The 12,786-nt window shown below is 38.7% G+C and overlaps 2 protein-coding genes across 5 annotated transcripts in view; one reads left to right on the top strand and one right to left on the bottom strand.

Moving 5' to 3' along the window:
- Window positions 1-41: 41 nt before the first annotated feature.
- On the bottom strand, window positions 42-11,155 carry med17 (mediator complex subunit 17). Its single transcript, XM_042486004.2, has 13 exons — window positions 10,997-11,155; window positions 9,550-9,794; window positions 8,806-8,969; window positions 7,719-7,938; window positions 7,480-7,616; window positions 7,009-7,090; window positions 5,919-6,071; window positions 5,079-5,209; window positions 3,487-3,671; window positions 2,846-2,983; window positions 1,783-1,900; window positions 1,454-1,613; window positions 42-491 (listed from the first exon to the last, which is right to left on the bottom strand). The coding sequence occupies exons 2-13, from the start codon at window positions 9,782-9,784 to the stop codon at window positions 283-285; spliced, it is 1,932 nt and encodes a 643-aa protein (XP_042341938.1). The 5' UTR covers window positions 9,785-9,794; window positions 10,997-11,155; the 3' UTR covers window positions 42-282.
- Window positions 11,156-11,323: 168 nt separating this feature from the next.
- Window positions 11,324-12,786, top strand: part of cep295 (centrosomal protein 295) — a 29,411-nt gene continuing 27,948 nt past the window's right edge. For all 4 annotated transcript variants that reach the window (XM_088079263.1, XM_088079265.1, XM_088079264.1 and 1 more), the window contains exons 1-2: window positions 11,324-11,747; window positions 12,212-12,412. In XM_088079263.1, coding sequence (XP_087935389.1) covers window positions 11,640-11,747; window positions 12,212-12,412 — 309 coding nt within the window. In that variant the 5' untranslated portion in view covers window positions 11,324-11,639. The remainder of the gene's footprint in view (window positions 11,748-12,211; window positions 12,413-12,786) is intronic.

Raw genomic sequence — 12,786 nt, 5'->3', positions numbered from 1 at the left:
ATCTAACTCATATTTTTATTCATATGAAAATTCAGCACAAATACAGACTTGATGTTTTATTTCATATCAAAGTGTTTGAGGTACACACTCCACATCTCACATTATCAAAAACAAAGCAGGCAGCAGACACTACTAAGGTGGAAAGGAGATAATAGCAGTATTCAAAAATGTCACTTTTTTCTCTATTATGTTCTTGTGCTGCTATCCGTCTCACATGCTGTTTCTACACACATTTAACCCGTGGCTCTGTGTGTGGCAAAACAGTCTGCAGCCTGACTGTATCTAAGGACAGGGAGTCAGCGCAGCCATGAGGAGCTCCATCTTGTAGACAAAGTTTCGTCCCTCCATCCTGCTCCAGTGGACCTCTTTGCTCGGCCCTCTCAGGTGGCTCCACTTGGTGTCCTGGATGACATCGCTCTTTGGCAGCTCTTTGGTCTGGCTGCGAGGGAACTGGACCAGAACTTTGCAGCCGCTCTCTGGGCCATTTCGCACTGAAGAGACAAACAGACATACAGTACACATATTAACAACTACAGTCTGCTACTGTTAATACAGCCATGCTTAATTACTGGTGATGTTACAAGGATATTCAGTTTGACTGTCTCAAACTGCCTGAGGATACTGATACAAGGTTAGAAAACATTAATTCATGATGCCGATGAGACGCATTCCAGGAGTTGTTGTCTGGTGAACCTCAGCCTGTATCAACCTGTCTGGTCTTTAGTGATTTCATACTTGAGAATGGGCGTGGCCTTGTTGCACTCAGCAGAGCAATGCAAGAGTTGGTACCCTTGTTTGGGGGAAAAGGAAAAGTGGGGCCCATTAACCTAAATACAATGGGTCCCATTCTAGTCAAGCAGGCCTAATGTTGGTAACAAAAATTGCATTATTTCCAATTCTCATGCAATTGTTATGCACTGTGACTGCTCAATATTTTACATACTGATCAAACCTGATCAAAACCTGATCAAAAATTATTCTACTATCTAAGCAGGTTATTGCACTGCTTCAGTATGCAGCGTCACTGTCACATACTAAAGCAGTGAAGTTTGCTCAGTTTTGATTTTTTTTTTTCAAAAATTGATTATTAATAATAATAATAATAATAATAATAATAATAATAATATTAAAAGAAAATAAGTTTCCAGTAATTTTTTTAATTTACAATGCAACATTTCCCATGTCTGAGCAGACTTTTGAAAGATTTATTTAAGACATTATTTGAGGTCTTATTTTAAGATTAATTAATTCAATGCCTTTTAAGACTTTTTAAGGATCTGCGGCAACCCTGGCATGTTTTCCTTACTAAGTCCTACTAATCCCAAATAGCTCAAAGAAATTAAAAAAGCATATCTGATGAAAACTTGGAGCTCATGTTTCAAAATTTAGTCTGTATTATTTCCTTAAGATAGAGGAGAGCTTCCTATCTAGATCATTACAACAATTGTATCACCTGAGATGGCGTACTCTCCGTTGGGAGAGGCAACAGTGACAGCAGAGGCGTTTCCGATGCTCTCCACGGGGCCAAGGCCGACATGGTTACTGAAGCTCAGGACGTGCCAGCCCATCACTTTGGCCAGCTGCTGAACGGCATGTACCTGATGCTGCGACATCTGTAAGAGCAGCAATATCACACAGTGAAAATACTCCACTACAACTTAAACAATTACTAAAGCCTTACATTAAAAGGTCAACAGGTCTGCAGTCACACATACTGTCTCCACTAAATACAGCCTCCTCCACCAACTGTGTGGGAAGGTATCAATAAGGAAGCTGTGATACCTGTGAGAGAAGGAAGTCCTGCAGTTCCTGCTCCTGGTGTGACAGCGTGACGACACGTCCATCTCTGTGCACCACTCTGATCTGCTCCACACCAATGTTCAGCTGCAGCTGGATCGACCTAAACACACAAAACATGTAAAGCCTCATGTAAGGGGGTTTTGGAGAAGCGTTTAAAAAGAGACTGACAAAATATGTCCCATCATACCCCTTAATATTTTGGTTAGGAGTTAAACCTACAGAGTGATATAGTGTGGACCAGAGGTATACACTGAGGATACGTTTATTGATTGCCAAAATTTGATAATGGTGAACTGGAAAGATGCAAATCCACCAACTGTGAGCAAGTGGAAGCAAACCTTTAAAAGGGTTTACACAATGGAACGAGTGACAGCAAGCCTGCAACTGAAAATGGACATTTTTACACAAAAATGAACTCAAGTTACATTATATCTGGGGTTTTTCTGGCTCTGGGTTGCTGTAATAGATTTTATTAGAACAAAATGTTGTTCAAAATGTAATTTTTGTTTACCACTGTAGCTGAACCCCTTTCTGTGAATCTCAGTTTCGTATTTATTTGATTAAAATGATCAAACTATGTACTTAGGGATAGTGTTTAATTTCTGTTGGTTTGTTTGTTTGGTTGTTAGTTTATTTTTTAAAATATATTTCTTCATTAATTTTTTATTTATTAATCTATTTTTTAAATGAATCATTATTAAGAGGTCTTATGTCAGGAAATGTTCTGTTATTTGAAAAAAATATCATAAAAGCAGACAGCTCAGAGTATTTAGTTGCCTGTATTTCTCATCCATGTTTGTCACTGCTATTTCTAATTTCATAATGGAAGTCAAACTGAAAGCAAACTCATATAACATGCCGAAGAAACAAAGGCCTCCAATCACAATTTATAGCCTAAATTTACATAATTTGAAACTTAATAAAGGCCAACAGACACCCACAGTGTCTCATTAAAACATCAGCAGGTTCTCCCCTCTATTCCCCACTTTGTGTCCCCTTTTCGGCTCTGATTTTCCTCTATCCCTCCCTCTTCTCCTCCACTTACTTGCAGATCTGCTCGTAGCCCTGAGAGGTGATGAGCACCTTGACACTGGACTCATAAACATCGTTGATGTTGGACCAGTGAGCCTGGATCTGAGGGTCCTCTATGCGGCTGGCCAGGCTGTCGATGGTCCGTGCCGTCCTGATGATCACAAACATTAATATTGCTTTGCTATGAACCAAGTGGCTAATTAAACTCAAGAAAGGGCTTTACTCAACATTATATAGTCCACACTGCTTAACAAAACATTATTTTTTAATATTTGCTTTTAAATATTGTCCTGAAATCAAATAAAGATGAGCAAAGACAAATTGTGCCATCTTCTGGCCAAATGTTGTATTGCAAACAGTGGTGCACTTGTTTGGGAGTTTCTTATCATGTGGACTGAGCAATGTTTGCTTTCTGCAACTGTGCAAACATTACTGACCTGCATGAACTCCAGTTATTTCCTCTGCAAACCACGGCATAATAAACCTAACACTCGCAGCTGTATTTAGATAAGACGTTTATGGTGGTAATAAACAGCTTCATAGTTGAAGGTTTATTGGCTTAAAATGTTGCGGTATGATGCCTCGACTACCTCTGACTAGTATTTTTTGTGAAGAGTTCTCAAACAAAATCACAGATGGTAATTCTAAAGTCACCTGCTCCGTAGGAAGATGTGTTTGGCCTGTTTGATAATCTTCTCCAGGAGCCCCTCATTCTGCTGCAAGCTGGAGATCTCAGCTTTGTCGTAGGCCAGCGGCCCCGCCAGGCGCATGCGTTTATGGCCAAAGGGCGCGCTGGCAGGATGAGGCATCACCACAGAGCTCAGCTGCTGCTTGTGGAACTGAAACAGAGATGGAGTCGTTCAATGGAATGAGGACTGATAAAATGAAACCCTTATATATGAAGTGAAAGACCTGTATGGAAAAGCATTTCTCTAGATATATTTGGGTTGGTATTTCTCCTAGGTGACGTGTTGCAGGATGTCTCCTAGCTTGACATCACCCTCCTAAATTGCAAATAAAAAAAACACAGCATGCAGATCTGTTTGGTTCCCAGGAAACATGTCTCCATGCAGAGCAGCAATAACTGACAGATGAGTCTGCTTTACTGTGTCTGTCTTTGCCAAAGTTGCAAAATTTCCCATTTCCCATGCAGGGCAACAAAGACTGAGCTGGAGTAAAACTATGATCCAATAAACTACCAGTTATAGTATTTGTATGATAATAGCAACAGGAAGATAGCACAAGTAAGTCAAGTCAAATAATAATGATAATTTTGGGCTGTAAAATATATTTTGATCTTATCTCTGTGATTGTATTTACCAGTATGCAACAATGTCTGTCTCTCTGTCTGCTCTGGACAGATTTTTAAAAAATGTTTTTGAAATGTTTCACAAAAAGAAACAGTTTGTTTTACAATAATGCACAACTTTCTCTGACCACCCAACCCCTACTCTCTGCCAGCCACCCTCCACCCCAGTGCACAATGAAAAATAAAAATAAAAGAATTTTGTTAAAATAAAAATTTAACCATTGTAAATATGTAAAAGAGGGGGGAAAGAGATTGACAAATGGACAGATTTTTGTCAAGATGATAATGTTGCAAGGTGGAGTCAGAAACTTGACGGGTGTGTAGCTCAGATCAAAATAAAGGCCCACATTGACTATGGGTGATTCGAGCAACAAGACCAGAAGAAGGGGAGGAGACATTGCCACCACGCCAAAGTCACGCCCTCGGCCAACATTTGTTTTGAGACGTAGATTGCTTCATCACAAGTTAGTCTCTAGTTTGATCCTGTGATTGCCTAGAAAACATTTCCAGCTGAACTGTAAATTCAGTAAAAATGAACAGCGGCTCTGGACAGTACAGCACAGTACAGATTGATACAGGATATCTGAGGTGGATAATTATGAGAGATTAATACTTGAGAGTTTTTAAAACCCCACAATGAGATTTTGGCTAATGGTAATTTTCCTTATACAAGCCATAAAATGAACAATTCTTTAATTTTCTGTCTAGTTTTAGATATGAGCAAGCTGGAACATTTTTCAGTTGAAAATAAACTTATCACTGCTTTCTGGTGGACAAACCACAGAGCAGTGGCACTGTTTCAAAACATATCCTTTGCATTTCTATACTTCAGTTTCTTGTCATTTATCCACTAACATATAGGCCCATACAACATTTCTGCAATGAGCTAATATCTCTGCTCCTGTGGATGGCAGCTTGAGATGCAGAGCGACTTCACCTCTCTCATCATTTGATGCAGATTGTGTTCCAGGACGTAAAGGTGGTCGTCTGGTTTGGGCTTCTCTGGTGACGCACGGTGGTTCTTCTTCTCTCCTGTAGAGTGGCACAGTGAGATGGACAGCTGCAGACCTACAGAGGAACAAAAAAGGCATCACTTTGTTTGTTTTATGACCAACTGCAGAGACCAAGATGATAAAATGTTAAATCAGTAAAGTTTTTTTTTCCTTTAAGTATTTTAATAACATTAGGAATAATATCTCTACCATGGGAGCAAATGAATTACTGTAAAACAGCTCCTCCAACCAATAAGATATTTCATCTTTTTCCTTCATGTTTTGGAACAACTTTTCATACCATCACCTCAAATTAACGAAATTTGTGACTTTATTAGCACGGAGATTGATCTTTCTCCAGAGGAAGAACCCTCACCCGCAGAGTTGGACTGAGTGGCTGAGGGAGGCGATGCAGCATCTCAAACTTGAGAAACTGAGATTTACATTAAATGTCTCTTCTGATAAATTTGTGAGAATCTGGAATCCTGTCACGTAATATATTTAAGCTAAATTCTAACCCCTCACCTTAATGAATATAATTGCAAATGAACTAAGTCACATTTTTATCCATTTGCATCTTTTTGTAGCCAATCAGAATGAGCCTTTATCTTTGGCAACTGCACTTTCTTGTACGCATATGGGTATGTGTTTATTGTATTTTACTATTGTCTTTCTGCTATGCTGTGTGGCAGTTTGTATGCTTTCAAAAAACAATAAAAATATGTTTAAAAAATCCCAAACATAGATGCTCTCATGAAAAAAATCTAGAAAACATATGTTGAGACCTGGGAAAGGCTGTGAGATGATCTGATTCTTCACCACGATGTGCGGGATCTGGGATTTTATCTGGACCGCTTCCCTGGACAGCTGAGCGAAGATCTCTTTACAGAGCAGAACGTTTTGAGCTGCTTCGAGCTTCACATGCCACAGCTGGGTACCTGAGCCAGAAAAGACAGGATGGAGAGAGATCAGATAAAAGTCGGAAGAGACAAAAGACGATAGTAAGGCAGTTACATTAGAAATTACATTAGTTACATAGAAATTATAAACATTTACTAATTTTACTGGCAGTTACTGAACCAGTCTTAAAGGAACAGTTAGAATTGAAGTGGGACTGTACGGAGTACTTATCCAGTCAGTGTATTAAATGTCAGTCGGCACACTCCAAGTCTGGAGAAGCAGACTGGAATACTGACACAGAAGCTAAAAAATGCCCTGCTGTGGACAGGAGCAGTAACGAAAAAATATATTATTCAAGTAAAAAAGTATATCAGTTAAGTGTGCACTATATTTAGGATATTTTCACTGCTTTACCTGGCCGACAGCCCTCTCTGACATTGAACTGAAGCTGTTGTCCATGCTCTCTTCACTCATCTATGTTCGCTTGAAACTCACCATTGAGGAAATTTAGGATTTGAGGAGTTTTTGTGCTATTGCTCCCTTGGTCAGATTGTTTGTGCTATTGTGTGACTTTGGCATTTAAAAGGGTTAGATCAGATTCACCCAGTCACACAATAACACACACAAACAAACTGATCGAGGTAGCTGTAGACCATCAGCTCCTGTTGTCTGTGAGGTAAAATGACCATTTTTCTAAATGGAGTCTGGTTGTTTTCTAGTTTCCATTCCTGGTTGGAAAAAGCTGTCTGACAGCAAGATAAAGCAGTGATAATACTGTAAATATAGTGTACACTTATACTGTACATCAACTAGCTTCTGTGGTTGTACTCAGTCTGCTTCTCCAAACTGGAGGCGAACTGAGCGCCATCTACTGAGACCAACTATGGGTGAATCCCTCTTATAACCCCACTTCAAAAAATACAAACTGTCCCTTTAACTCCTGTTAACATCGTGTCTCTGTGTACTGAACCTTACCGGCTTTGGTTTTTGGCAGTCTCCTGAACAGGTTGACAGTTCCCAGATCACCGATGTCTGGAGCTTGTTTCTGGATGGACACCTGAGAACAACAACAGAACTCAGCTATGAAAACTACACATTTCGGAAATCTTAAAAAATATATGGGATATTACAGGTGACACTATCATGGAAATAGAATAACATAAAAGCTGCAAGTCACAGGTCGTCCAACAAATAATCTCTACATAGCTACCTATAATTTTCACTGTTGCCTTAAAATAATTCTCTCAAGGTTTTTCTTTGTGTCTTTTACTCTCATGCTTTTAACAAAAACGCAGTGGTGAGCGAGCATCGGGTAATCAATCAACTCGAGCTGCTGCTCGCCATTTAGTGGACTATTCACAATTATAAAATTAGATCACAAAAACACATCTTTGTTACCACTCACAGAAAAAAAAATGGAAGGTTTCGTTGTGGTTCCCCTCTCACCTTGATATAAGCAGATCCCTCCAGATCACTGGGGATCTGGACATCGAGGGGGCAGTAGTCCTCTGGGATCTTTTTGTCCAGATCAATGTCCGTGTTCTTGATCACCTCAAAAGTGCCGTGGTGAGGAAAAAGGGAACCTGCATGGGGAAAGAGTCCTCATGTTAATTTGCAGAACACAATTATATTTTGTAAAACGCCCTTCACAGATTTGACCGCGTACATGTCAGAGGTGTCATTACCTGCGCTGCGGTAGCTGAGGTCTCCCAAGATCTTGTCTCCCACTTTGCGCAGTTTCCACTGAGAGCGAAGTCGCAGCAGCTCAGAGTTGAAGTCCCTCTGCCTCCGGTTCTCTTGGTTCTCTGCTACCGACTTGTTGAGCTTCTCAGCTCCCTTCAGGAGGAGCTGTGCTGCTGTGCCCAGTGATTTCTTTTTACTGATCAGCTGGAACACCTGAGGGGTCTGCACGAGGACAAGAAATGCTGTTATGAATGGAAGTTAAAGCCTCTGGAAATTTGGCTTGAAATAGTGAGAATGCACATATTATATCAAAGTTAAGGGTGTCATTAACAAAAATCAATAAAATCAAAAACAAAATCTACAAAAATCTGCATGAAAATAAATATTCTCAACTAATAGAAAACCAAGTCCAAAACAGCTAATTTTGGGGATAATACAAGGTGTCTGCAGGTATCAGGCACTTAAATTGAATGCTTTTTAAGACCTTTCAAAGTTTATTTTTAGCCAAACTTAAGACTGATTTTTGGACAAATAATCTTTTCATCAAAGCATTACAGTTGAGTAAATGTAACTGTACATTTTGCGAACAGATTTGAAGTATGAAGTAAAATATTAGGCTCGGTGGTAGGTCAAGAATGTGGACTTTCATGCGCAAGAGCTTGACTCATTTTGACAAAAAAAAATTACCCAATGGAAAATTGAAATTAGATCAAATGTTAGTGGCAATTAAGAACTCACAAATTCTAATTCAAGAATAATCAATGACATTTAAGGCCTAATATTTAGACAACTGAATTTAAGACATTTTAAGGTCCTGCAGACACCCTGTTATGGCATTTCTCCAGACTGGATTGAGGTTAATGACTGATCATTTTTTATGTTTTTTACTATGCATGTAAGACCCTAAATTACATATTAAGAAAGTTTTGGGTAATTTAGGTTCCAAGAGGCTTTAATATGTGTGCAAAACAGAGAAGGTGCACAGATTAACACATGCTTCATAATTTTTGAATATTTGGTTAGTGCTACAGTCACATTTGGGTATGATCTGTAAGATAGAGAGGATTGTGATATCCTGCAGCAGTTTACCTTCCCGGCTGTTGGATCTTGAGACACGGGGTCCAAGGCCATGTACTTCTTCTCTTTCACCACACTGAGCACATCATGGAGCACACACATCTCTGTCAGGGCGCTGCGCAGATTGTTACGCACTGAGTCCCAGGGCCAAAGAGATGGCTGAAACTTCACTGTGCCTGCGTGACAAAATCGCCAGTAAGATTTTATTATAACAGAGAAAAAAATATCCAAATATCTTACATTATATAAGAGTATTCATGTGGCCCATGTGACATCACAGTGCCTTTGTGGGGTCAACCACACCATTGTTTTTTCAAGGTTGATACTGATACCAACTACTAGGAGTTAATGAGACTAATAACTGATATTTGAAACTGATATGCATTTATAATAAAAATTAAAATCGTTCTGTCGAAATTTAGAATTTGGAATATAACAAACTCAAACACAAAACTTTGTTTAATAAAAACGGAAACTTTCAACATCATATACAGCAAGTTCCCAGCAACCTTTTTTTCAAGTCAAGTAAAAAATTTTAATAAAAAAAGAATAAATAAAAATATCTTCCTGTGGTTTTACAAAGTAAAAGTTCTTCTCATGCTGACACTTTCTTTGCACTTTTTAATGAATTAATTTTTATTGGTGCTCATGAAAATAAATTGCTGATACAGATAATCTGTAAAATGCCAAATATCGCCCCCGATAATCTGTCAACCCCTAGTTAACAGAATCTAAATCTGGCTCTAAATAAATTACCCTCTTCTTCCTCTGGCTCCTGCTTGCTCCACTCACGGTCCCTTGGTTCGCCCTCGGCCCCCTCCTCCTCTGAGTCAGACCCCTGACTGAAGTCGATTCTCTGAGCCAACTTGGCCAAGTTCTGGGACATGGACAGAGGGGGGACGTATGTTTCTGTTCCATCCAGCGCCACTTCCTGCACCTGCTTCTCACAGGAAGACTCAATGCTGACCCTCACTGCTGGACCACCAGACATGATGACAAGACTGACAGAAGGAAGAAAGAAGAGAGATCCAATCATCAAACTGCATGAGACAATGAAGAGCATTTATTCCAAAACTGGTGGCTGCCAAATCTTAACAGGGGGTCATGAGGCCTTCTTGATTTTAAGGGTTTTAAAAACACTTTACAAAAGTATATGTATACAGTCAGTCATTTTCCCAGCATTTCGTTTATTTTTGTGAATAACACTAAATTAAATTGTTATTTTTAAAGTAAAAGATAATTACTCAAGGTATAAACTAAGAAAAAAAACTCACAGGATAAGGGTACAGTGAAGACCTGAATTCAAGATATATTAACAGCGCTTTCACTCTCTGCTAAAAAGCATCATCCTTCATTAACAAAGTAGCAGTTAAACCAGCCAAAGAGCTAATAGAACAATAGCCTCAGGGAGAAGAAAACTATCAAATTGTAACATATATATATATATATATATATATATATATATATATATAAATTACAAATAAACAAACAAAAAACAAAAACAAACTTCAGGCAGAGAACTGTATAAAGAGTTCCAAAAAATATTAGGAAAACACATCTCTGGTGCAATATTCAAGAGAAAAAAGTCTTCAACAAACCACCTTCAGTTATTATGTTCACTATTTGACTGAACTGTACAGTTTATTAGTTGTTATGTGCTGTTATTGCTGCGCATTGAATATTATATGAAATTTTCATAAAACATGTCACTTAGGCACGCATCTGCAGTTTAATCAATAATAAAAAGGGGTCCCTTACGGAAAAAGGTTAGCAATCAGTCACAAATCTATGTATCCATCTATCTACATATTCATAACATTAAAATGAAATATATGTGTTAATGTAACTAATATTAATCAAGAAACATCACGTATAATAGTAAAACACTGATAAGGAACATTCAACTGCACAATGACGTCCTTTCCCTGTCGCACTTTACTACTGTAATATTTTGAATGCGGAACTTTTATTTGTAGTGGCGTGTTTTCAGTGTGGTATTAGTACTTTTACTGAAGTAAAGGATCAGTGTCTGGCTTGTCTTTAATATTACTGATAACGGCTGCACTGACTGCATTTGAATGTTTATTTCTGCGTCTAACTACCGGGACTAGCTAGTGCTAATCTCGCAGGATAAATGAATTCCTCCGGAGGGCCAAAGAAATGCCAAAATGACAACATAAACATTTAATCGTGTAAACCTTACCTCTAGTGTGCACCGGCCACACGTATTAAAGGTTATTCACTGGACTTGTAGGTTCTAGTGGAGAAGTGAATAGATCATCCCTCTCTCTCATCACACGGGAACAACTGGCTGCTGCACCCTAAGCAATATGCCAAAGATTTGAGGAGTTTAGCGGTTTTAGGTGCTTTATGATAATTTATTTTATATCTTTTTAATTTGTTGATGAATTAATTATTTTTCAATTTCGTGCAATTTATTTGAGATATACTTTAAAATCGATGTATTGTGAGCAGGAACCATGTTTAGCGTAAGGTAGGAACCATCCAGCCAATGTTAGGAACCCAGGGGAATTTTGACAAGGACGGAACAAGCATGGCGGGCAGTTTAAACCGCCGGACGTGACGTTCAGAATACACGCTCGTTTTTTTCTCGTTGACATGGTTTTCTGACCACAAACAAAACTTCGTTTTTAACCCCTTTAGAAGTTTTCTTTCTAATTAATTCGCATTTATTTTTAGTTTTAGCCGTTTAAAACGTCTGTCGTGACGGCAGTGAATGCTCGCAACACAATGAAGCTAATTAACAAGCACGGCTAACAGGGGTGCTAACGCTAATGCTACCTGCGTTTATGCTAGTTTGGAAAATGTCCACTAGCAGCTAAAATATGAGTAAAATGAAGAGAAAAGTTGCCAAATTAAGACTGAGTCCCAACGAAGAAGCTCGGATAATACGAGAAGAATATGACAGGAGGAGAAAACTGCGGATACAGCAGGTGAGTCAATGTTAAAAGATAATACAAGTGTGAAGTCTCTGTTTTCACTTCATGTCCGTGATTTCTGATGAACTGAACCCTCTTACAGTTTAAACTGAGGAGTGGCACCTTTATTTTAGTTATTAAGGTATGTTTCATGTAGAAATGTTAAGCTTTATTGAACCCCTGTCAATATGTTTGTCCCCCTTCTAAACCAGAACCAAGGTTTTTTGTATAAGCGTATATAATTATTTTATACTCACCTAGTCCTTGTGCACTTGTAGCCCTACCAAACCTAACCACTAAGGCAGGAACTATGCATTAATAGGAAAACACTATTCAACAGGGGAACACCCTTTGATACAACACAGGCATTTGAAAATAAGTTTGCTTTCTTTGAGCCACCTAAAGGACACCCCTTTTAAATAGTTTCCAGAGGCAGCTACTATTTGAAGACTGAGTATGCTTTTTTCATTAACCTCCAGGTGCGGGAGCAGCAGCGGTCCATCGCACTGCAGATCCGCCAAGGGGTTGAGCAGAGACGGCAACATGAGCTGGAGAAGCTGGAGAAGGAGCTGAAGGAGGACTGGGAGCGACAGCAGAGGGAGAAACTCCACACTTTACAGAGGCTTTACCAGGAGAGCCTCCAGCTTCTTGGTCAAGGTCACAGGAGTGCAAAAGAAAACGTACGATAACATAAAATTCTTTAAAATCACTTCTTAAAACCCATTTTTATAGGCTTTCTTTTTTGCAATGCTGTCTATTTTAATTCATCTATTTTACTTTGTCTTTTAATTTATCCTTTAATTCTGTCATAATTGTGTTTAATGCCATCACTATTATTATTTTCGTGTTTACTGCTTATATTCTTTGAATTGTAGTTACTCTAATTGTAATGGGTTGTTATTGTTCTTTTTTTTTTATATTTATTTTTTTATGTTTGTCTTTTGTTTAATTCTACTTTTAACTTCATCTGGCCTTTATTCTGCATTGTTGTTTGGCTTTTACGGTTGTGTTGCCTCCGCAAGAAACCCTTGTTGCTTCTGCTTTGCCTTGTTCG

The sequence above is a fragment of the Plectropomus leopardus genome, chromosome 6, assembly GCF_026936395.1.
Source record: "Plectropomus leopardus strain MGB_pleo_1.0 chromosome 6, ASM2693639v1, whole genome shotgun sequence".
Classification (NCBI taxonomy): Eukaryota; Metazoa; Chordata; class Actinopteri; order Perciformes; family Serranidae; genus Plectropomus; species Plectropomus leopardus.
This window is presented reverse-complemented; position numbering and strand designations above follow the sequence as displayed.